At 30.8% G+C, this 27,120-nt stretch overlaps 2 protein-coding genes and 1 non-coding gene across 3 annotated transcripts; all 3 read right to left on the bottom strand.

The window, feature by feature from the left end:
- Positions 1–149: 149 nt before the first annotated feature.
- On the bottom strand, positions 150–231 carry Phum_PHUM612820. The gene has a single exon. It is a non-coding gene; the product is annotated as a tRNA-Ser (tRNA).
- Positions 232–2,269: 2,038 nt separating this feature from the next.
- Positions 2,270–5,612, bottom strand: Phum_PHUM612810 (uncharacterized protein; the record flags this gene model as incomplete). Its single annotated transcript, XM_002433034.1, has 7 exons — positions 2,270–2,588; positions 3,180–3,364; positions 3,450–3,686; positions 3,778–3,988; positions 4,070–4,221; positions 4,722–4,900; positions 5,585–5,612. The coding sequence occupies 7 exons, from the start codon at positions 5,610–5,612 to the stop codon at positions 2,270–2,272; spliced, it is 1,311 nt and encodes a 436-aa protein (XP_002433079.1).
- Positions 5,613–7,140: 1,528 nt separating this feature from the next.
- Phum_PHUM612800 (suppressor protein SRP40, putative) lies at positions 7,141–11,460 on the bottom strand (the record flags this gene model as incomplete). The annotated part of the gene is made up of 7 exons (XM_002433033.1): positions 7,141–7,222; positions 7,631–7,740; positions 8,088–8,482; positions 8,594–8,864; positions 9,110–9,968; positions 10,240–10,474; positions 11,385–11,460. 7 exons carry the CDS (start codon positions 11,458–11,460, stop codon positions 7,141–7,143), a joined length of 2,028 nt encoding a protein of 675 aa, XP_002433078.1.
- Between the last annotated feature and the right edge of the window lie 15,660 nt (positions 11,461–27,120).

Genomic DNA, 27,120 nt, shown 5'->3' with positions numbered 1-27,120 from the left:
TAAATTCGTTTTCGTTTTTCTTTTTATTTTTTTAAATTTATTTAAATTGTTCAATAAAAAAAAATTATTATTATTAATATTATTAAAAAAAAAAAAAAAGTATTTGACTCAATGGAAAAAAAAAAAAAAATTTTTTTTATAACACAATCCGCTGCGGACAGGATTCGAACCTGCGCGGGCTGGGCCCATTGGATTTCAAGTCCAACTCCTTAACCACTCGGACACCGCAGCTTCGAATACTCCGAGCAATAATTTACAATTATAAATAAAATAAAATAAAAAATTTTTTAGAACGAAATATTACGTCACGTCAAACTTTTAAATAATAATAAATTTTTTTTTGGGATTAATATGGAGAGTTAATAATTTTTTTTTAAATAAATAAAATTTTGTTATTAAAAAAAAAAATATTAATTAAAGCTTATTATTATTATTATGATTATTATTAAAAAAAAAAGATTATAATATTTATGTTTTAAAAAAATTAATTTTTGGCAGAGGTTATTGTATTTTTTTATCGACAAACACAAAAGCAATATTAATGACCTTTTTGTGTCACGATTAAAATTAAAAATGGCGGATGGAAACGTCATAATTAATAATTTAATATTAATAAAATATTCTCAGAAAAAAGGTCTAAAGCTATAACTAAACTTTTTCATTATTCTCTTAAACCTAACTTAAATATCTTTAAATTTATGTACCTAAAAACCTATTCAAGCAAATCAATGCTAATATGATGACGTCATTAACTATTATTAATAGAACTATTTTAAATAATTTTTTGGTTTTAAATTTAATTACTCAAAGGAATTACGTGGGGAGGAAGGAGTAGGAAGAAGAGGGAGGAGGGAGGGAGGGGAAATAAATAAAAAAAAAACTTTTTTTTGTTTTGTGCAAATAAACGAACAAAAGAAATTCGCGCTTATGATTTTACGCGTGCGCGGGCGCCATTTTTTTTTTTTTTTTTTAAATTTCTTTTGCCACGTTTATAATTTATTTTATTTATAAAATACATAGCAATTCTTCTAAAACTACTACTCCTTATTATTATTATTATTAATTATATGAATGTAAATTTAAAAAAAAAAAAAAATTCGATGCATAAAATTTTAATATTATTATTATTATTTTTATATAAATATATAAGTAATAGTAATAATAATAATAATAATAATCAATATAAAAATATTGAATCGTGTATAAAAAATATATATAAAAAAACTCATCGAATTTTTTTTTCTTTTTTTTCTTTTTTTAAATTTTCTCAATAATAATAATAATATTATAAATTCGTTATTAAATCATATAGTAAAAAATATATGTATAAATTATTATTATTATTATTAATTGGAAGCGATCGAATTTATTTTAATTTTTTTTGAGATTCCATAATTAATAAAAAAAAAAAAATTTCCCCGAGAAAATCATTTAAAAAAAAAAATTTTTTTTAACATTAAATAATTAATACTGAAGCGTTTTAACGCCAGGTACATTTTAAAAACAAAATTTCATCATCACTTTAAACCTTATTATTATTATTATTATTGCTTTAATTTTGACGTCATTTCAAGCATCTTTTATTAAAATATAATAATAATATATATATCGAATAAAAAAATCAACAGAAAATTAAAATTTTTAATTTTTAATGAAAAAAAAAAAAAAAAAGAAAAAAATGAAAATTTAATTTCAGGTACGGTTAAGATGCTTAATTATTATTATTATTAATTAAGTAACAAATTGTGATGCAAAACCACAAAACGGAAAAAAAAAATTACTCCGGCATCATCGTCATCATTATCATTTTAAAAAAAAAAAATTTCAATTTTAAATAATAGGCACTAATTATTCATTTATTTATTATTAATTATTATTATTATTATTATTTTGGCAATATATATAATCAATAATCAATAATCAATCGATTTCATTTGATAAAACACGAATTTATACTATTCGTTTGTGATATTAATTACGTAATAAAAAAATATTTTATTGTATGTATATAAAAAAGTGCTTTTTATTAATAACCGACCTCACTTATAATAATAATAATAATGATAATTATATTTACGTACGCGGTGCAATATTATTATTATTATTATACATATGCGTGTGTGTGACAAACAAAATCGTCGCCATTTTTCTTCTTTCCATCTGCGATTTTGTTTGCGTCGTTTGGGGGGGTGTGGGTGTCGTGTCACGAGACACGAGACACGAGGAGGGAAAAATTTTCAACCGGTTCTTATTCCCGTATTTATTTATTTCATACCGGTGGGGGTCCGAAATCGTATCTCAAAACCGGGCTAAGAGATGATTCTAAATTATTTAACGAGTCGCAGCATCTTGACTCCATGAGGTAGGCAACGCACCAAAGAGCAATGAGAGCTATGTGAAATGGCAAAGCACATCGTATCAATCTCCATATCCATGATTTTTTACCACCGTGTTTTACGCTTCCCTCCCCTTCCTCCCCCTCTTCCTCTTCCTCCTCCTCCACTTCTTTTCCTTTTTCATCGTCTTCCACCGTTTCTTCTTTTATCGTGTCTTCTAATTTTTTAAATCCTTTTCCTTTGACTTTTTTACTATATCGAAAACAAACAAAAAAAACAAAAAATTGAAAATTATTATTTAATCCGAACCGAAAAAATATAATAATAATAATGAGTCGAAGAGAGAGAGAGAGAGAGAGAGAGAGAGAGGAAAAAGGGAGGAAAATGGGAAGAAAAGGAAAATTTTCAAATTCCGAAACGAAAATTTTTTTATTAAACGATTCACAAAATTTTATTTCGGGAAGAGGAGGAGGTACAACGAGGCGGGAGAAGGGGAGGGAAAAGAGGGAATAAAAAAAATTGAAAAACCTCCTTTTCTTCCTCCTCCCCCTCCCCCACCCGTTTTCCGCTTCAACGCGCACTACACCAAAGTGCAGAAAAAAAAAGTAAATGAGATCATTTTTATGCATAACGCAAAGTTTGAAATGCATTGAAAGCGCGCGCCTTCTGGAATGTTTTCCATTTACCCCTTCCGCTTTTTATACGATTCTGGAAACAATTTTTTTTTTCTTCCCCCCCCCCTTTCCCTCCTCCTCTTCGTTTCCGTTTCCCTTTGCGCCTCCTTCTCCCCTACCCTACCCTTCCCTTTCTCTCCATTCCATTCGAATTACTTAAAAGACTTACCCAAGGGATGATTTCGATAGGCTTTGAATTATTTTCGGATATTCTTCCAGGGAACCGTCCAAAGCGGCCAAATTCGATGTTTTCGACACGATTTGTTTTAATTCTTCGCTCGATGACGATCTCACCAATAAATCTCTGCACGTTTTCTGGAGTTCCCTGTATCCATTTTCAGTTTTTTCAATTCTCTACAAAAACAAAAAACGATTTCAATAAATCGATAAACCATCAAAACAAAACAAAAAAGGAAAAAAAACCGTTGGGACAACTCACGTTGAACATGTTCGAAAGTGCTTGACTACTCGGAACCAAAATACTTTCCAAACGTTTGGCCAAACGTTTCAATTGTGCCAACCTTTTTTCACGTTCGTTAAGCTCTTGTTCCGATCCCGAATCTGATATTCCGGAATCTGAGAGTGAACCTTCCGTGCTGAGCGCCGTCAACAACCCGTTCCCAGATTGTTCTTTACCATCCCCAATCATTTTCTTTTCCGCCATCATTTCGGAATTCTGAAAAATAATAATTGAATTCTTCTTCTTCTTAGGGTTTCTGACACGTCGTTGGACAACTGGTCCATAGGACATTGGGTTTACAACGTACCTTATTGACGACGGGTTCTTCGTCGGACAAGAGTCCAGCAATGTCTCTTAGCGAACCCGTGAAATCCGCCGAAGAATTACCGCATTGTATAGCAAAATCAATTACTTTGAGCGTGTCCGTTCTCAACGTGGATTGTAATTGAGCAAAATGATCGTCGAAATCGTTCCAGGCTTGTGACAAGCTTTGAAGATTTAAAAGCTGATTTGTCACTCTGGAAAATAAAACATTTCATACGTGAGTTAGTGTGCGTGTGCGGGTGCGTGCGCACGTGAAAATGGAAAAGAAAGCAAACCTGTTAAACGTTTGTTCCCAAACGCAATAAAGCTCAGTAACTTCATCTTTTAAAGCCGGTTCAACGTGTTTAGCCGTCGATAGAAATCTATGAACGGATAAATTGGCTTGAAGAATTTTATTTTTAAATTTCTTTCTCGAATTCAATTCGTTCTAGAAAAAAATAGAAAAATTAAATCATTATATCAAATAATCTGGCGCACGAAGAGATTCGAATTATGGGAAATCACGTTTTTTTGTCTTTTCATTCTCTCTCTCTTTCTCTTTCCTTTTGTTTCGTTAAAAAAATTATTTGAGTTTAAACTGTATCATTTTTTCTTTTTCTTCTTCCACGTTTTTTTTTTTTTTAAATAAAAAAAAATAAAAAGTTAAATTGACAAAAGCGCAATCTATCATCGATACCGAGTACCATTTAGAGCTTAACGGTGATAAAAAGTTCAAAAAAATTACGTTAGATGTCTCGTTAGATTCGGGTATAATCCATTGTTTTTTTTCTAACTGCGTGCATATATACATATATATTTACGTAAGGTGACCTACAATACAAAGTCTGCCTGCCTGCCTGACACCTTCATAGTTCTTGAAGGTTTGCAATGGTTCCGGGGGGAGGGGAAGGGGAAAATTACGATTACGACGGGTTAAGGTATGAATACCTCAATTTTAATTATCATGGACTCCAGTTCTCCTCGCGAAGTTACTTTTTTCTCCATGGACTCGATTGCTCTGGCCCAATTAAGAACTTCGTTTTTCAACGTAACCATAACATTTTTCAATTGTTCTGCTTTTCGTATTTCGGCCGCCGTTTTCAAATGTTGCCAACGATTTTTAACATCTGCGAAAAATAAATTTTTTTTATTATAATAATAATAATTTAAACATCGAACTAGAAATGATTCACGAACGTGTTAAACACATCGTAAAAAAAAAAACAGAATAAAAATCATTTATAAAAATTGCACACGACTATCAATCAACGTAATTCTACAAAAGGAAAAGAAAACCATTAATAATAATAATAATTATTATTATTATTATGATGTATCGATATATATATTTGCATTCGATTTAACTTTTTGTAATTCCAATCATGAAAACAAATCAGATTGTTTCCTGTTGATTTAAAAAAAAAAAAAAACAAAACAATTTATTAACACTCATTGTTTTGTCTTTCTTTCCTTTCTGTTATAATGATAATTCTTGGATGCGTTTAAAAAAAAATTAAAATGACGGTTGTCGGTTGTTGTTGAATATTCAAGCGAACAAAATAATAATAATAATAAAAAAGTTTCGACATCAATTAAATATAAGACGAGACACGTTTTCGTCATGCAAAAGTTAAAAAAAAAAAAAAAAACAAAGAAAAAAAAATGAAATCAACAAACATCGACTTGTTTCTCTCGATTTACGATATTCACACTCACTCACGCACATCCACACCCACAACTTTTGAAAAAATGATGACAATTTTGCGGTGAAAATGTAATTTATCTATCATTATCACGAGTGGGGAGAAAACCTAACAAAAAAAAATTCTGCCACGCCATTTAAATTAATTTTAAAGAGAAAAAAGAAAGAAAAATTTCTATTCGATTTCATTATTACTTCTACCCCACCACCACCACCGCCGCCGCCACCGCTACAACTTTCATTTTTATATAAATAACCCCCTTTCAACTTTTTTTTTTTAAAAAAAAATGACTTCCTTTCTTTAAAAATAATAATAATTAAAATCAGATGACGGATCTTTGATTATAATTAAAATTAAATTACTTTAATTGGAACGTGCTGACGATGCAGTTTGAAGGAAAAAAAAAAAAAAAAAAAAAAAAACGTTCATTAAGGTCAACAAACGCGTTGCAAAGCCCTCGCGATAAAACCTCGTTCGAATTCGAATTCGAAAAAAACGTTCGACCAATCACGAGCCAATGAATGAATGAATGAATGAATGAGTGGGTGGTTCGGTAGGTAGGTAGGCAGTAGGTTGAAATTTTCGAAAAAACAAAAAAAAAAAAATAACCAAAAGAAACTTCAACAAATTATTAGACATCAACACTCGTGGGATGATGAACGTAACAACTTATCATCATCATCATCATTATTATTATTATTATTATTAACACAATTATGTTTTCTTCAAGGTGAAATGTAAAAACCAAATTTGGTCATGATTTTCTCGCGGAATCATCCGCCATCGAAATACCAACCCAACAACAACAACATACGCATCAAACGAAATTTTCTCAAACGGGAAAATCGGAAAACAAATTTCGATTTTTCCAATCGATTTCAACAATCGATTATCGATACGAACAATCGTTTGGGTTATGAAAACATAAAGTTTTTGACATTTAAACGTTTGTTTTTTTTCGATTAGCACACGAATATTGTAAGAGGGGAAATGAATGGAAGAGGACGATGACGACGACGACGATGAGAGTCATCAATCATTAATTAATTTTTAAAACGTGATGCCGTAGGGTAATAAATAATAATAATAATAATAATAAATAAAATAAATAAATAAACATAAATAAAATAAATAAATAAATAGGAAAAAAAAAAAAAAAAATTGAAAAACACTCACAATCGGTTTGAACTTGAACCGAGACCACGTTGCCAACAACAACACTTGGCTCTTTAATATTTAAAGAATTTAATACCGAAGTCATGGCATCACTGTTTAAAAATACTTTTCTTCTTTTTTTTTTTTTTTTTAAATAAAAAATAAAGAAAATTTTTTTATAATTTAAATCTCAAAGAGAAAACTTGCCAACCGAAAAAAAAAAAAAAAAACAAAAATGGCTACGAGATCGAATTTTATTTATTTAAATTTTAAAATCGCGCAATTTTTATGAAACTATCATATAAACGATGAAAACGTCACGGAAAACTATTAATAAAATAATAATAATAAACGCTTATAACAATTTTTTTTAATTACGCACTTGAACAACGCACACAACGACGAAAAACAACGAAAACGACAACAACAAAAACAACAAACAACAACAACACGGAGTGATTTCGTCGAAAGAAATAAAACATTTAACTCGCTTTCACGTTTAGTGAAATTTATACGGTTGGCTGCACTGTATCGAGCATAGGCGGCGACGGTGGCGGCGAAACGAAACGAAACGCCAGCCCAGGTTCGCGCCTTTAGGCCAAAAGTTGTTTCGAAACAAGTCTTTTTCTTTTCTTTTTTGCATTTCGAAATCATTTTCCTTTTTTTTCTTTTCTTTTTGTCTTTAGGTAATTAAAGTTTTGATTTAATAAATTCTCGAAAAGGAAACGATGACGACGAGTGCGAAATTATAAAAAAAGGATTCGACCCATTTATAGTCACAAATTTTGATTTACTCAAAGAACACGACAACAACAACAACAACAAATTCGGTCGCAACGACTAAATTAAGTCAAAGTGTGTTCGCGAACGATTAGGCGTGGTTATGGCAATTTCGCAACGTAAAAAAATCATTATTATTATTATTATCGTCAGACCTCTTTGGTGCCATTAGTTTTTTCCCCAACTCGCGAATTCAAAAAAAAAAAAAAAATGATTTACTTACTCAAAACTTCATCTCGTTCTTTCGATATGTATATTTCATCTTTGACTTCGTGTAAAACTCTCGTGAAATCGTCAACCTTGTTTTTACAAATGGCTATTATTTCATCCTGAAAACAAAAAAAAGTGCGTGAGTGCGTGTACGAAGGTAAAAATGCAACGGTTTAGAGATTCGCTTAGATGGTTTTAACGTGTTTGCAAATAAAGTTGATAAGAAATTAACAACCGACATTAATACGGGGAGTCCCCTCTTCTAAATAAAAAGAAAAATTTAATGTTGCGATTATACTTTCGAGAGCGGGAAAACTACCGCCGTCGCCGCTCCTCCTACTCCCCCTGCCATCAAAATTTCGGTTAATTTTTTTAAGTTAAAAATAAAAACTTCCCAAGAGGTACTATAATTATGATGATGATGATGATGATGATAGCGGAAGAGAAACATAAATAATTAACCTACCAAAAACGATTTACTGAAGGATTCATCATCGCTCATGTGACCGCCATAATAACTCGTTAAACGATCGCTGTTGGATTCGTACAACATTTTTTCAACCAAAATCATTTTGTCCATTGATTTTTTCAAAAATCTTTTCACTTCGTCCACGTCCGAATCCGAATCGAATTTATTCGATCTGCATCCTTTTTTCATTTTAAAGGATGTCGGACCGTCGGATTGAACTTCTAGAAATTTTGCGTAATCCTCTCCGAAATCTAATAGTTTTTTGGCAGTGTCCGAATCAGCTGGTTCTTCGCTATATGCTTCGCTTTGATATTTTTCTTGGTAGTCATCCCAAGATGGTTGATCCGAATTGAAACTCAATTGTTCTTCACCTTGATTTATTTCCCGACGTTCTAAAAACAAATCAATTTCATCAATTTTCGCGTCAGTCACGCGTTGTAATATAAAAGAATGAGACCGTCCGGGAAAAAAGAAAAAAAATTTTCCAACATTGATTACGTTACCTTTATTCATCGAAATGGTCGTTACGGCTCCAGATTTTGGACCGAGACGAAATCTTGGAAGGCTCAACGTTTTTTGCTCGTCTGAATCCGTTCCGCTTCCGCTGTTACACTTTGACGAAACGCTTTTCTGCTTTCTCGTGTCACCAGAAAACGAACCGGATTTGACCAATTCGGACGAACTCGTTTGCCTGTTGGGAGAGGAAAGATTTGCCGAATCGCTGCTGTTGTTGAGAGTGTTGAAACCATCCGAACCCGAATTACTTTTCTTGTTCTGAAAATAAATAAATTAATGACGTCATTTTGTTTTTCCTTATCACAGGACTCGCGTGTAAAAGATTCTTCTAAAAAAACGTTTCGAATCGAAATTTGATTCGATACGGATCTCAGAAGACATTTTTTTTTTTTTTTTTAAATCTTTTTTATTATTTGGCAAACGTTTACGTGACCCATAAAATACTTTTTTTTTTCTCGTTAGCCGTTACCAACATTCCAAACAAAAAAAAAATTAATTCTCACCGTTCTTTTCCTTATTTTCGTTCTTCTTTTCCGTGAGGATCCCCACGTTCCCCAAAATCCGCAGTCTCTCGATTTTTCAAATTGACCGAGCATTTGATTCAATGCCGATTCCGACATGTATGCTCTCGTTCTTAAATTCGATCCTCTCGAACTTCTCAAAAGCGACACGTTCGACATGCTCCAGGGACGATTACGTCCTCCACCGAAACTTCTAGAAAGAGACTCGGGTTTCGAGACGAGAGTTTCATCCAGTATTCCTTCGGCGGAACCCGTTCCTCTGCACGTGGCAATGCTACCATCATTCTCTTCGGAAGATTGCGAATCCCAATCGTCGGAATCTTCCGTGTATTCTCCGCTTGCGTCGCAACTATCCGGTGGCCTCTCTTTCTCCTCTTCTTTCGACAATTTCAATTTTAAATTTCTAACCCTGTAAGATTTGGGTTTCGTTCTCACCAATTCATCGGCTCTATCGACCAATTCTCTATTTATCGACGATATCGGTTCGATATTATTCGAAACCTTCGACGAATGAAGTCTTGGAATGTTTTTAGCACTGAAATGTTTTATTCCCTTGGGAGAACCATTTTCTCTCGCTACGTTGACCTCCCCGAAATTCAATCTAACTGCAGCCTTGGATTTTTTATTTTCTTCCGATTTATTTTCACCGTCGGCCGGAGTGTAAACCCAACCATCGTCTGACGACGTCGTTTCTCCATCTTTTCCATCCGGTTCTTCTTTCGCGTGAACGTCTTTTTTATTATTACATTTAACTGATGACACGTTCATTTTTTCAATTTCCGATTCGGTGTCAGAATGTTTCAAGGATATTGTTTTCGTATTTGGAGGCTTTGTGTCAGGCCTGTAAGGAAAAGAACAAAAAAAAATTTTTTAAATGAAGAAGAGATTTTGTTCACTTCCGTATTACAACAATTTTATTTAAGACTGCCAAAAAAAAAGAGAGAAAACGTAACAAAGATGATTGATTGGCGTACACCAACCAATCGAAAGCCCACGGAAAAAAAAAAAAAATTTTCTTCTTTAAACAGAGACCTCGTGCAAAACCACAAAACTTTTTTTTTTCTTCTTTCCACTCAAAACACCACAAGAACAAAAAAAAAAAAAAAATGTACCTGTTATAATAATTGACGGGGGTTGAAGCATCTCTCGGACTGTTGCCATTTTTTAAATTAATACCACTACCACCGGTGATTTTACTTTGAGACTGTAAAACAACATTATTTCCTGTTGGATAATTAAATCTCGAACCGCCGTTCGCTTGATTGAAACCGCGTTGATCAACGTTCTTTGAAATGGATCCAACAGACGATTTCGCTGACGAAAAAACTTCTGGTCTCAAAATAGATTCTGCAAATTTAAATAAAAAATAGAGAGTACATTCAGAAATCATTCGAAAAATTGAAGGTTAATTTTGCATTCGTGCTAATCTAACCGCCGAATAGTTTTTTTACGAAAAAAATTTATTTTTGTACACGTTGGCATCCATGTTTTTTTCTTTCTTTCTTTAAGAATGTATTTATTTATTATGACTAGACTGGATTATTTCGCTTTTTACTCGGGATGTTAATTTCACGAATTTACTAATCTAGTAACACCGACTTCCGTACCCGTTTCCCACCGCCCACACCTCTCCTTCCACGTCTACTACCTCCCCCCTTCTCTCATCAAACCCATCTAATTTTTTTTTTTAATTGCAAGGATTTATTTTAAAAAAAATAAAAAATCGAAAGCCATCGATCTATTTAAATGAATAGATTAATAATAATAATAATAATAATAATAATAATAATAATAATAATAATAATAATAATTAAAATTCACAGAAGGAAAAAAAAAAAAAAAATTTTTTTGAAAGGAGTCCCATTAATTTTTTGTTGCTCAACAGTTGGTGTCACGAAGATAAATGAACTCAATTTTTTCGTAAATGACTTTCCGCTTAAATAATAATAATAAAATTTAATAATAATAATAATAATAATAATAATAATAATAATAATATCAAAAAGGAAAAACTTTTCAAGGTAAAAACCAAATACAAATTTTCAACCAGTCACCACTCATTATTATTATTATTATTAATATAATTACGTGGCAATCGATTTAAATTTTTCTCTGTTTACTCCGTCTCGCAAAGAAACGTTCAAATCAATTTATTATTATTATTATTATTATTTTAAACAGATTCCACGAGCGTAAGAACCTGGAAAATTCTTTTTCATTTTCGTCTGCTATTAATCATTTAAATTTTTATACAAACCTTTTTTTTTCGGACCGAATTCTTGTACGTGCCAAAAATTATCATCCGATATATTTTCTCCAGAAGTTACATCCATTTCTAACTCGTTCTCCTGTAATAATAATAATAATAATAATAATAATAATAATAATAATAATAATAGTTAAATAATCAACGAACGTGAAGAATTTTTTATCTCTCTCTCACACACACAAATTAAATTAAAATTTAACCTTCTTCCTTTCACAATAATAATAATAATAATAATAATAATAATAAAAATTACATCCTTTTTATAAATTTCTACATTGATTTCCTTTAAGCAGAAGAAGAAAAAGATGATGATAATGATGATGAAATTTTTTAAATTTAATTTAAAATAATTATACACACACACATTTCAATAAATTTTTTTTTTTTTTTTTGAATTAAACCTTTAAATTTGCAACATTCGATACGCCCTCATTATTACAACAAAAAAATCTCATCAATTTATTTTTTTTTTTTAAATAACTGTAAAAACGAACGGAAAAAGAAAAGAAAAAAGAAAAAACTACGTGCGCGACCTTCGAAAAGAAAAAATTAAAAAAAAAAATCCCTGAAATCCACTCCATTATGGAAAGAGAGAGAGAGAGAGAGAAAAAACCGTTTCGGTATAATTATAATTACATTACCAAAAATACGAATAATTTTCTTTTTCTTTTTACAAAAAAAAAAAAACCCACCGCCGACGAAATGACCGTTAAAAATTTTTTTTTATATATACATTTCATCTCAAAACGTCATAAACAGAGAGAGAGAGAAAGAGAGAAAGAGAGAGAGAGAAAATCACACGGGAAAAACTTACAAATAGTAAAAAATAATTTGCCATTTTATTAGTATTTTAAAAAAAAAAAAGAAAGAAAGAAAATGACCGCGTTACGCGAGGTAAAACTAAAACTGAAAAAAAAATAACAAAAATTACGTGTCGTAATCGAAATAATAATAATAATAATAATGATTAACTATAATTAAACTTAAACGTTTATTTCACAAAAAAAAAAAAAAAACAAATCTCGAACCTAGATAACTTGTAGATTCCAGCAGCTAACAAATGTTTAATAAGAAACTCAAGTGGAAATTACGAGAAAATAGGAGAGAGAGAGAGAGAGAGAGGGGGGAAGGGGGGAAGGGAAAACAAAAAAGTTCGCGTTAAGATACGAGATCGCTGACTTTGAACCGTTTAATCGGGTCTATGTGCGTACGTATATGCCCGATATACTATCGACGAATGGGGGGAAACCGTACCGGGGTATACCATAAAGGGAGAGGCAGAAAGGGAGGGGAGGAGGGGAAGGGAGGAAGAAAACCGTGGAAGAAGATAAGATATTTTAAACGTTAGCAAAACCGTATCGACCGACTAATAATACGACACTCATTATGTTCTAAAAACAAAAAACAATCAAACGATGAATAAGCTAAAAAAAAAATTTTTTTAAAGTCTTTCTGACCACCTATTATTATTATTATTGTTATTATTTTCTCTCTCTTTACGTAACTGGAAAAAAAAATTTCCAGTTGAAAAAAAAAAAAAGAAAACAATAACTTTCGTTGATCTTTGCTTTGATCCGGTTTGATAAACCGTAAAAAAAAAAAAAAAAAACATTATTTGAAAAAAAAGTATTCACAATAAAAGAGTTGTTGTTGTTGTTGTTCGAAGAAGGAGGCATAAACCACATAATGAAAATAAATAAATAATGATGATGATGATGATGATGATAATGGTAAATAAAAGTCGGAGGCAAATAAAAACAGAAAGAGGTGAACGAGACGCGACTGGAGTCCATCCGACACCATAGCCACCATCCATCAAATCTCGTCAATCACTGTTCGTGGTAGGGTTCCTTCCTGCTGTCGGGCAAAAACCGGAGGAGACATGCCAATCAAAACGAAAATGAATTATCATTACAAACAGTCATTCAATTTTCCATTCGCGGAATGATTCCATCCCGTAATTAAACAACCACGAAAGAAACCATCGCGATGGATGGATGGAAACGTCGAGAATAAACGGATGAAAGTCCGAGCAAAAAAAAAATTAGTAACCGTGTTAATGTTTTCTTATCAGGTAAATAATAATAATAATAACGTGGTGATAAGAAAAAGAAAAACTTCTTATCAATTATTTCATGCGGTCATTTAATTTAACAAATTTCTTCTTTTCTCTCTCTCTCTCCCTCTCCCTCTCCATCTCTCTCTCTTATCACTCTTCTCTTGTGTATTCGAAACTTCCTGGATATCAAAGTGACAAAAAAATTTGCGTCAATTATCAAAAAAAAAAATTTTTTTTTTTTGACCAGGAAGTCAAGACGCTCTTCGTATTAACGATAATGATAATAATAACGATGATAATAATAATAGTTATAATAATTTCCCTTTTAAAATGTCAAAAAAATCGAAAATGTCGACCGGTTCCTTTTCGTAAAAACAAAAAAAAATTTTTTTTTTTTCTCCAGCCATTTTAATAAAAGAAAGAGTAAATAAAATTAACAATAGAAGAAAGAATTACGTAAAAGAAAAAGAAAAAACTCCCGAACAGGATGTGTTCGAGATGGGATACGACCCATAATAATAATAATAATTACAATGATAAATAATTTCCACCGTGCGGCTGTCATTGAACGTTGAAAATTAAAATAAAAAATAAAAAAAACTTCTGGTGAAAGTTTTATTATCATTATTATTATTATTACCATCATTATTATTTATCAACATCATCATCATCATCATCAATTTTTTTTAATAGCCTTTTAATAGTGTCATCATCTTGATTTTCTCTCTCTTACCTTCGAGGATTCTTCTTTTTCAACCTTTTTCAAATCTCGTTCTTCGTCAACATTTCCGCATTTTAATAAATCTTCGGGATATTTGTTACAATTGAATCTTGGGATTTTCGCTCTTGGCTCTCCGTCGCTTTCGTTATTCCAATTTGACGGACTCTGCAATAAAAAAAATCAATCAATCAATTATCATCATCATCATCATCGGCGTTTTTATCACCGCCATAATAATTACAGTGTTAAAAACCTGAATGACACCATACGCATGTTTCCGCTTTGTCGAAAACAATGACAATCTTACACGATTGCCAACATACGAACGAATCGAATTTAACCGAAATAAAAATCTAAATTATTAATAATAATAATAATAATAATAATAATAATAATAATATTAATAAAACCCTCGAGGAATCTGTCGTCGAATTAAAATAACCGTACGAATGTAACGTAACGGAAACGATTCCAGTGCCGACAACATTTAAATTAATTTAAATTAATGTTTCCTTGACAAAAAAAAAAAAAAACTACCAGTATCATTATCATTATTATTATTACAAATACAAAAAGAAACCGACGTCATCAGTAGTATTGTTATAGTAAAACGGATTTTCCTTCGTTATTTATTTCCCATTAAATATTAACGCGTGTAACCTTTTCATTCGTCAAAAAGTAACTTTCATTTTGATTGTGCGTGTGTGCGTGCCTGAGATGCGTTCATTTTAAAACCTATGATATTTAACTCGTAATGAAACTATCGAGATATCGATCGAGAGAATGAGTTTGCAAATGATTATAATTATAAGTATTATTATTATTATTCATAAAGAGTTAGAGTCATTATAATGATGATGATGATGATGATCGCTCGCTCACGCACGCGTTGTAATCCTCAACGACAACAAGTGTCCGTGCGTGGCGGCAAACAATCTAAACGTAAATAAAATGGCCGACGCCATCGTCATCACCGGGAGGCGTGCGGGATGCGGGGGGAGGAGATTCATTTTGTGTGAACGTACTACAAATTATCATTATTAATGTCGAAAGGAAGGGAAAAAAAAAATAGGTTAAAAACCGTTCACCAGAACGGTTAAATCAAAATTGATTGAGTGATTGATTGATTTACGAAAAACATTTCACTCCCTCCCCATTCCCCATTTGTTTCTATTGACACGACCAAACATAAATAAACATGATTAACGTTTCGTACGGTTTTTTTTTTTTTTTTGGCAATAAATTGCTACTGGTTAATTATTTTTGTTTCATTTCTGTCAAATTATTATTACCAAAAAAAAAAAAAAAGGATAATCGTCTGCTACGCGATTTGAATTTTCATTATTATTTTTTTTTTTTGTCGATTGAATTCAGGTATTTATAAACAAAAAAAAAAAAACGTGGACGAGGTCAAATTGATTATTATTATTATTATTATTTTTATAAGGAAATGAAAAACAAGCAGACACCCTTAATTTACTTTTAAAGAGGGAAGAAGGAGGTTGATCACAGGTAAGAGAAATAATAAAAAAAAAAAAAGAGTTGATGAACCAGTTTTCCGTTTTGTTTCTTTTTTTTTTTTTTAAAAAAAAAATTCTGCTAATGACACGTCTACAAATTAACTGTATAATTTAAATCGGTAGAAAAGTTAAAACGAAAATTACTATAAAATATAATTTTTTTATTTTTTTTCTACTGCCCAAACGAGGAGACCCCGATGTAATACACGTGTACACGTGTGTCCTACATATTCGTACTTTAAGAAAAACGACGAGAGACGGTTGTGAAGATGGGAAGGAAAAGGAGTAAAAGAGGGAGGGAAAGTTTTTGAAAGACAACCGCCATTAGTTATAAAAAAAAAAAAAAAAAAATAAGAAAGAAAGAAAGAAAGAATGAAACAAAGGTTGAACAATGAAGATAATACAAAACGAGTGTTAAAAAACCTAAATGAGGTACCCCCGCCGCCGACCGTGGGTGGTACCACCGACACACACACGCGGAGGTGGCGGATTCGGCGGTTATTTACACGACGACACAAAAAATTTAATTAAAACTTGATATTCGATTGTCAATTTAAACGCTGTAAAAACTTTCCAAAAAAAAAAAAAAGAAAAAAAAATTTAAATATAATAAAAATCAACTTTTTTTTTCTTCTTCTGACACGTCAAATTGGTTTTTTTTTTTTTTTTTTTAAATATTAATAACGAAACCATCATAATTTCATTTTGAAAAAAAAAAAAAGGTTTCATTAATTTAAACAATGATGCGTGCTTTTCGTCTTGTCTAATGACACGCCAGCACACACGAGTTTTTATTTTTTTTTTTTGATAAAAATAACAATGGGTGGAACGTTTAAACGATTGTTTAAATTTTCTAACATGTAAAACAAATGCCAGGCGCATATCACACGCACACACACGCACATCTCGAATGAAAGAAAAATAATTTTTCATCTTCATCTTCATCTTCCTCATCTTCAAAAGATGAGAGACAAAACCGTTGGACCAAAAAATTTTATTATTCCAATCGGAAGAACTCTTTCAAGAACTTAATAATAAAAATCTCAAATCGAATTAAAACCGTTTTTTCTTTCTTCCTTTTTTCCTTCTACTCTCTAGCTATAAACTAGCTAGAGCTCTTCTACTCTCCTCTTATAAAAATTAATTGAAAAAAAAACCAGGGGGGAGGGGAGGAGATGAGATTTTAGCCTCGAGCTTAAATTCCGTTCGTGAATAATGAATACTACCGGTATTCGTATAACTGGCAAATTAAAAAAAAACCACCGAGTAGTAGTACAAGTCGAGAGGGGGGCAATTTTCGACAATCACTCGACGAATTTGATTTTTCTTTTTTTTGCTTTTCTTATCACTGATTGAAAAACTTGCACCTGTAAAACTAGTTAATGATAGTAATGAAGGTATAAAAAAAAAAAAAATTGATTGTAACGTTCGCGCTGTTTATTTTAACAGTTATATAAATTTTATTATTATTATTATATATACGAGTGTGTGTGCGTGCATCGGGGGGTGTGGGGAGGAGGGCAGCATTTCCCCCGGAAATTCGTAACCGTATTAAATCAAACACGAATTATGTTAGAAATACCTTCGAGATTCTTTTTTTCTTACAAACATCGAAGAATGTATCGAAATGTGTTTTCGATAATTGTTGCGACAGGCACTATTAGACCTGACACGACAACAACGACATTGACATTAATTTCACGTCAGGTACGCGAACCAACTCGAAAGTTTGATATTTTCTCTCTCGCAACGATGACAGACAACAAACAATAGGTAACCGAATCTATCCTACTACGACACCAAAAGGAAGTATTGCAAAAAACAAAACAATCCTTCGTTTGATTAACAGTTTTTTTTTTTTTCATTTATCAACAACGAACAGGAAGAAGAGAGATAGAGAGAGAAACAGAGAGAGGTGAGAGAGAGAGAGAGAGAGGGGGTAAACAATCTAAAGGTTATTACGAGGAAACAATATTTACGTGCCTGAAAACAAATATCGATTTTTTTTTTACGAACTGATTACGTTTCCTCCTCTTCTTCGCGGACAATGACAATAATGATGATGATGATGATGATGATAAAAAGTTAATTAACAGAAAAATATTGTTTTACGATATGCGACGACAAACGATATTATCGAAACAAACAAAAAACATTAATTAATTAATTAATTATTTATCATGTTCAAAACAAAAATTTCTCAAAAAAAAAAAACCGTTAAAAAAGTCAAACATTTCATATGAAACCATTCGATTTTTTTTTCGATTTTTTCGAATGTCTTAGTCATACCCAATAAAAATTTTCCGATAAACTCGAACAAAGCAGGCGATTATTGATCAGATCAAACAACAACAACAACAAAAACCCAAAACAAAAAAAATCTGATATCGAATGAGCGTGAGTGAGAGAGAGAATGCCTGTTTGTTTGTTTGTTTTCGTTTATTTTTTTTTTTTTAACCAAGTCGAAATGTCGGTTGGTGGTGGTTGATTGTACTTGTTCGACAATCAACACATCATCATTTGCTTTAATTTAAAAAAAAAAAAATTCTGTCATCGTCATCCGTGATAAATCACACGCACGCACGCACACACGCACACACATGTGACCGTGAACCACGTGTTTTCTAACCATGAGAAAAAAAAGCAAATAAGTTTAGTAATAGAAGAAGGTGTTGGATGAAACTGTGAGGAAAGTCAAAACGTTTTTTTTTTTTTTTCTTTATATTAAAATAATTCAATTTAAAAGTTGAATAACCAGAATCTAGACGCCCATTTTAAGGCGTTCACACGACGTTCGAACATTTCGACTAACTCTCTTCGAATCATTCATAAACAAAAAGTTAAAAAAAAAGTTTTTCTGATTCGAATTTGACACGGTACTGGAGAAAAAAAAAAAGAAAAAAAATAGGTCAAAATATTTTTAAACGTCTACAATATGTCGCCTGTCTTACAGATTTCTTTCTATTCTCATTTATTATTATTATTATTTCATCTATCATTTTTCTTCTTCGTCTTCTCCCTCCCTCTTTCTCCTCCTTTTCCTTCTTTTTTGTTTCATTCGTGTTCATTTCGCCCCCTAATATTTATTTATTTATTTATTTCACTTCAAGTTTTTCTTTGATTTACATTTTAACCAAGTCCAGGAGTTATTTATTAAACCGATGAGACGAAAAAGAGAGAGAGAGAGAGAGAGAGAGAGAGAGAGAGAGAGAGAGAAAGAGAGAGAGTGTGTGTGTGTGAATGTGTTTGTCAAAAAGAAACAAATTTAAAAATATTCTCATCATGCTTGATAAAATTTTTGCCGTCATCATCGACAAACGCAATTCAAACCGATGACAGAAAGAAAAAAAAAAAAGTTGCCACAAAATTATTATTATTATTTTGTTCCTTTCAAACTTATTAACAATTCATCTTTTTTTCCTTTGAAAAAATTTCACCGAGTCATCAATGGTATAGTAAACCTTTGAAAAAATCATCTCACATTAATTCGCCATGAAATTTTGGCAATTTAAAAAAAAAAAGAAAGAAAGAAAGAAAAAAAAAATTTTACTATTCATCGAAAACTCGTCACGAACGTGACGTAATGACACATTAACACGTAAGAAATAATAATAATAATTTGCAATTTTAAATGTTAAAGTCTTTTAAACCACCCCCCCCTCTCTCTCTTTCCCCAACGTCTCACCATCGCTTCGTTTTACATACGAAGAACAAAAAAAAAAAAAAAAAAAAAAAATTGTAAAAAGTCAGCCGTTTAACAAATGATAGGTATAGGCAAAGAGAAGAAATCTTCGCGTCTAGTTCCACGTCAAAAAATGAATAATGGCGGACGGATGTATTATAAAATTAAACGTTTCGACCACGAATACCCTTTTCATTAAAAAAAAAAAAAATTCGCATCATCGAACAATAAAAAAAAAAAAAATCCCGATTGAATTTAAAAATTGAAATGCGAATTTTGGCTTTTGAATAATAAATAAATAAACAACAATGGCGGTTACAATAATAATAATAATAATAATAATAATGATAATTTGAATAAATGAAACGTTCTATTGAAACTTTGGGTAATTATAGCAAAAATAAAATAATAAAAGATTTTTGACGTCATGAACAAAAAGGTAAACCCGAAACCGTCGTGTTTGTAATTTAATTGAACGTTTCGAATCGTTCTTTTTTTTTATTCACTCATTCATTCATTCATTCACTCATTCACGCACCTTTCATTCCTTACTCTCCCCCGCTCGTGATAAATTCAAATTTTATTTTTTATTTTTTTTTAACACTTTAAATGGCTTTTTCTTTTATTACATTAAATAAATTTCTGCCCACACAGTCGTGGTTGTTGTTGTTGTTTGTTGCTATAGCTTCGGTTTGCATTTTACACACCCGCGCGTTAGTAAAAAAAAAAAACCTTTAATAATAAATATTATCAATCGCGAGTCAAAGGTCATTTTTTACATTGTTTTACTTATTATTATCGTCGTCGTCACGCGTTTGTTCACGTTTAAAAACAGGAAACTTCCTCGTTTACAAAATACTTTATCGTGCCTTTCCTTTCCTTTCCCCTCTCCTACTCCCCCTCATTCTTGCGTAGAATGTGCATAGATAAATTTTTTCGTATTCTAGTCTTGAAATTACTAATTACAGTTATTAAATTACTTATACTTTGTAAAGTTTTAAACGGTTTCCCCCCCCCTCGAATCTCAGACGAGCACGCGAATAATGCCAACATCAATTTAATAATGACTGTATTACGGATAGGGAAAAAAAAAAATTAATACAGTAAACACCCGAAGACAACAAACAACTGATGATCATCGGACCTAAAAAAACGGCAAACAACTTTTATTTCAAAAGAGAGAGAAAGAGAAAAAAAGAAAGAGAGAGAAAGAGAATTCAAACGAAAAATCTAAAAAGTCCGTTAAAAAAATATAAAAAAAAAAATTTCAAACGAAATTTTTTTCGATCGAATAAGTAAACTTTTTTTTTTTTTTTTTTAAACAAATTCTGTCACTTACAAAAAAAAAAAAAAAAGAAGGCAAACATACAAACAAACAAACAGGTGGACTACGATTAACTCCGAGACAACATTTTCAAACAATTAAATGGTAAGGAAAAAAAAAAAAAAGTTAAACACGGTTTCCAGACGAATAAATATTATTTCCCCCCCATTTTTTTTTTTTTTTTTAATTTTTCTCACCGAACCATTAAAAAGACGAAGGGGAAGGAGGGGGAGGTAGGGGAGAAATGGGGAGGAAGAGAGAAAGGGAAAAAAACACGTTTCGTGATTGAACCTTTACAAACTGGTTTTACTCAAAAAAACAAAAATTGATACATTTACAACCTCCATTTTTTTTTTAAATTTTAGGTACCAACGTTAAAATAATTGCCAAACGAAATAAATAAATAAAAAAATTTTAATTAAATGAAAACGTTCAACGCCAACAAACAAACAAACAAACACACAAACGACCGCAACTCCTTGAAAATTTTCATTATTATTTAAAGTCTTATTAGGTATTCTTTTTTTTTTTTTCAAAATGGCAAAGGTGAAAAAAACCATCACAACAACCTGTTTGTTAAAGTTTTAAAGTCTCGAATGACAAACAACCACGACGACAACGACGACGACGACGACAAAATAGAATACAAAAAAACAAACACGACAAACATTTCGTTAGGGGAAATTTAATAATAACAATAATAATAAAAAACAATTAAATAAATAAAATAAAATAAAATAAAAAAACGATTCGGGGTCATTAGAGGTCAAATATTAAATAAATAAATAAATAAATATTTATCTATCTAAGAATAAGAATAATAAAACGTGGGCAGACATTTTAATAATAAAAAAAAATAAAAGAAAAAAACAATCATAATAACAATAATAATCAAAATCTATTACTATTATTATTATTATAACTATTAATGCCCTCAAGTCGCCATCATTATTATTGTTATGAAAATTACAAAAAGAGAGAGAAAGAGAGAGAGGGAGAGAAAGGAAACGAAAAAAAAAAATTATTCTTTTTCTTAAAAAAAAACCAATCATCTTTCTCACATTCGAAAAATGCAAATCCAATACTCGTTTTATCCATGACTAAAACAATAAAAATGTAAATAATAATAATAATGATAATGATAATAATGATAATAAATAATAATAAATAATAATAATAGTAGCAATTTACGTAAGAGACAAAAAATATCACCCGTGAAATTTTTTTCATTTACAATAATAATAATAAAAACAATTTTTTTAAATTTTAAAGTTAAACGAACGACAAAATGACGATGATAATAATGATGATGATTATGGTGATGATAATAATAATAATGATGATAAAATTGGAAAACATCACTCACTGTCACTCGCATCAAAAAAAAAAAAAAAAAAAGAAAAAGAAAAGTGAAAATAAAATTTTTCAAGCAGAAAAAAAAATTAAACAATATGTATATACCAAAAACGGCCGTAAACGAATAAAATAAATAATAATAATAATAATAATAATTAATGAAATGGTCGTAAAATAAATTTTATGCACGAGTTCGTTTAAAAAAAAAAAAAAAAAAAGAAAATAAGGAATAAAATTTCTACTTCCACGAAAAATAAAATTTCTTTATTTATTTCTTACGTTTGTTTTTCTTCCTTTTATTTGTTTCTTTTATTATTTATTATTATTATTTATTATTATTATTATTATTATTATTATTATTATTATTATTATTATTATTATTTGACCTTAAAATCATAAAAATGTTCAATTGTTTTAAATGAGCCGAGAGGGAGAGAGAGAGAGAGAGAGAGAGAGATTGACGAAGGGTTAAACGATACAAAAGATCCACGCGATCACAGCAATTCCTTCTTCCTGTCGAGGAGTTTTCCCACAGGAAAATCTCGACGAAAAAAAAAAGGTTTTGCTTTCACTTACTCGGCCAAAAGCGTGACATAATTTAAATAATAATAACAATAATAATGATGATGATGATAAAACCTGTATAGTTTATAAGGAATAAATAAATTTGCAACGCTTGAAAACCGACTTCGTCACTTTGTCGCCACCTTATTAATTATTATTATCATTATTATTATCATTATTATTATTATCATTATCATTATTAATATTATTTTTATACTCGACTCGTTCTTTTATCGAGTCGATTAAAAAAAAAAAACACCGTGTCGTTTGAAAATGTGGGTCGGCCGATATAAATATTATTTCCGACCGGTTCAAAACAAATAAAATCATGTTGTTGATGATAATAATAATAATGATAATGATAATAATAATAGTATTTGTGATAATATTGAAACGTTGTGACCGTGAAAAATAAATAAAAAAAAAAAAAAGTTTCATTATTTTAAAATCAAATTTTTAAACCGATTCGAAATGGATTTTTTTTTTCTTTTTACGTAACCTTTTGAATTAAGTAAAAAACGACCCTGGAAGAGAAATAAAAAAGAAAAACAAAACAAATTGTTTTTGTTGTTGTTGCTGTTCAAAAATTGTAATAATAATAATAATAATAATTTAAATATAAAAAAAAAATTTCGTAATTGGAAAATTTTTTTAGGGCGGTTCAAATTTAAAAAAAAAAAAAAAATTATAAAAGAGACACGAAACGAAGGGAAAAACAACAACAAAAACAAACAAACAAAAAAGTTAATTTTTTTTATATTCTTTAAAACTCATTCGGGGGAAGGGGGGGGAATGAAACGAAAAATTTAAATCAGGAAAGAAAGCAGAGAGAAGGAGAAAGGAGAAAGAGAGAGAGAGAGAGAAATCCAACATATGAACACACGAAGCCTTTTTTTTACCAAACGAAAAGGAGACAAAACAAAAAACAATTTAAAACATTTCGATTATTTTGAACCTAAATTCGACAGCGTCCGTCCGTGTTTCCTCATGAAAAATAATATTCAAGGCGCCAACATAAAACTCATTTCGATAAAAAAAAAAAAAAGAGAGAGAGAGAGAGAGAGAGAGAGAGAGAGAGAGAAAGAAAGAGAAAAAAGAGAAGAATGATAGAATACGAACAATGATTTTCGTTGTATGACTTGCGTAAACTCTTGGCCTACTCCTCTCTCAGTAAAATTAATTACAAATAACAAAAACACACATTTCCAACACACGCACACGCGCACGCACGCACTCACACACATGCTTTCCCATTAAAAATGTAGGACAAAAATTAAAAAATGAGAAACAAAATTTAAAAAAAAAAAAAAAAAAAATTAGGTTCGTTAAATCCGGTTCCAGCAGTTTTGTATATTTCTAACCGCCATCTATCTCTATCATCGGCCATCGCTGAGTGATTAATTCCATAATAATAATAATAATAATAATAATAATAATAATAATAATAATAATAATAATTCCAACAAAAAAAAACATTACCCTTTGTTAAATTATTTCAATTTTTTTTTTTTTCCAAAAAAAACCTAAACGAAGAATAATTTTTCATAAATATTATTTTTTACGCTTCGCTACCGAATTAATCATCACAAACAAATGGCACAGACACGCACGCACGTACGCACATACAACAAACACAACAACAACAAAAATTAAGAATCATTTACTTTCCATTCTTCCAGGAACTAAAAAAAAATAACCTTGGAATGAAAAAAAAAAAAAAAAAAAAATTAATCATTGTACTGGATGTTTCCATCTTTTTTTCAATCGACCCTAATTTCGATCGCATCGCTCTACAAAAAAAAGTAAACAAACATTGTCACAACATTGTAACAAACACAACACAATGCAAGGACGGAAAAGAGAAAAAAAAAGAAAAATCGGGAACGAACGACATTAAAAAAAAAACAAATTGATATCTTTCAAACCGTATGTCGGCCATTGAAATATCAATGATGACGAATCATACGAGAAAAAAAAAAAAAAAACTTTTCGGTTAAGCTTACGTATTAATCATTATTATCATCCGAATTATATCGGATGACCGATTGACAAGGACACGTAAATATATTAAATTACTTTTTTTTTTCTCTCTCTACAATTCGAAGGTAGAAAAAAAATTTATAAAAAAAGTAATCGAGGTCTTGACATGGCGGGTGGTGGCGGCGGCGGCGGCGATACCACCTCATATCCTCCTTGAACTGATATTCATCGCGAGTATTAAAAAAAAAAAACTTGCTTATAATAATAATAATAATTTATGGCCTGGCAAGCCAAAGAGTCAAACCTCAAGTGGGCTACATATAACAACAACAACAACAACCAAAAAACGCCTACAGGATTTGAAAACGAAAAAAAAAAGAGCTCAAAAATTCTTTTTGATTTTTATATGCGATTGAGAAAAATGATTGACCATTTCCCTAGGCTCTTATCATACTTAAACGTCGTCGTCGTCTGCTTTTTCGATCTTCATTAGTTACCATAAAAAAAAAACCATTTAATAAACAAACCATCATCATCATCATCATCACTTCTTAAACACTTGACAAGAAGAAGAAGAAGTAAACGATTTCCGATTCCCTTTTACCACTTCTAAAAATAATTATTCCATAGATTAATTCGATAAATTAATTAATGGAGGAAAAAAAAAAAAGTATTGCCAACACTTGAAAGTAAATTCATTATATACGGACAAAGTCGTGCCGGTTCACATGTTTATGATATTAATAACGATTGGGCAACGCCGCCGGACGCGCGCGCCCACCAGCTCATAATTTGATATTTTCTTCGGGGTGATAAGGGGTTAACGCGTTCGTTAATGTGATAAGGGTTAAGACGTTAACCCCCGAAAGAGAGAAAACACACAAAAACCCCCTGAAAAAATCCCCGGAAACGAAACGTCTCGTTCATTTTCGTTTGAAGTATTAACTCGTCCGAAATCTAACAAACATTAACAACATCATCGTTAAAAAAATTGGGTTTTTCGTCGTCTATCTCTCTCTATTTCTCTATCTCTCTCTCTCTCTCTCACTCATTCTCAGACAATTCTGCGAATTATTACTTTTCCAAATAATTTTGCTCGTTTGCACAACACGAGAATTGAATTAAACACACGAACCAACAACCTCTTGGAAATTAATTTCACAAATTAAATTGCTAAATTTATTTAATTTTCTCCAGTAAAAATAAATAAACTGATAAAAACAACAACTTATCACCGAGTTATATCGGTTTTAAACTAGTTTTTCTCCTTTTTCTCCCCATCCATCCACCCACCCCCCCGACCGGGGGCCAAATTTAAAGTGTTTGTTCGTGTTGTGGACAACCGATAATATTAAAATTTACGTTATAAAAAATTTTTTTTCACAAAATTTGAAATGATTGTTGTATGTAGCGTAAAAATATTAAGACCCCCCCCCCCGGAAAAGTCTTTTACGTCGTTGTTCTCCAGCAACAAAAAAAAAAATTTGTTTTCCGCTTTTTTTTTTTTGTTGCCTTTTTTAAATCCTTGAAATTATATCTTGTTAAAGGCAAATTTTTAAAAAGATAATATCGAGAACTCTGGAAACGTAATCTGGAGAAAAAAAGAAAAAAAAACAAAATTATAAACGCACACACGCACTCACGCATTTTTTTTTCTCCAGCAAAAACTTAAGATCGATAAACGAAACGGTGAGTTTCGAGCATGAAATCATCAACAAAACTATTCATTACTCAGAATTTTGCGTTGTTTTCACGTGGCAACAAACAACAACAACAAAATCTAGAGCGGTAAAAATTCGTAATGAATATTTCGAGTCAGGTGGTGGTATCCGTTTGTTGTTGTTGTTGTTTCTCCTTGTGCAATTGACCGACCGACCGATCGACCGCGTTTGTCAAATTTTTTTGTTTTATCGTCTCCAACCACTTAAAATCCAACAACAAACAAAAAATTTCAAACGAGTGCGAAATTTTTTTTCCTTCTTTTTTCAATCGACGAAATTTTTAAAAAAAAACGAAGCGGAAACGGATACGAAATTACGTAATCATCAAATATAATTTTTTGAATCTTCATTAAAAAGAGAGAGAGAGAGAGAAAACTTTAAAGTTATTACTTTTTCATGAAATGCACGAGTGATTCCAAAAAAAAAAAAAAAAAAATTACTTTTTGCTTTCACCCTTTTGACCTTTCCCGTCAGTCAATCATCGTAACGTATTTTTTTTTTTTTTTTTTTTTAATCGATTTTTACTTAGAATATTCGACCATCTTGTGTCAGTAAACGATGACGTAACCAAGACCGCAACGAATAAAAAAAAAAAAAAACTTCATCCATTATAATTCCAGAAATAATCGCGGACGCAAAAAAAAATCCAAATACCCCCTCTTCCCTGTCTCCCCCCTTTCCCCCCATAATAAATATTCGTATTATTTCTTTCATTCTCGGGCATTCTTTCAAGGGGATTAAAAAAAAATGAAAAAAAAAACTGCCGAAAAAACCAAAAAAAATTTTCGGTCGTTTCC

The sequence above is a fragment of the Pediculus humanus genome, genomic scaffold, assembly GCF_000006295.1.
Source record: "Pediculus humanus corporis 1103172108321 genomic scaffold, whole genome shotgun sequence".
Lineage (NCBI taxonomy): Eukaryota > Metazoa > Arthropoda > Insecta > Psocodea > Pediculidae > Pediculus > Pediculus humanus.
This window is presented reverse-complemented; position numbering and strand designations above follow the sequence as displayed.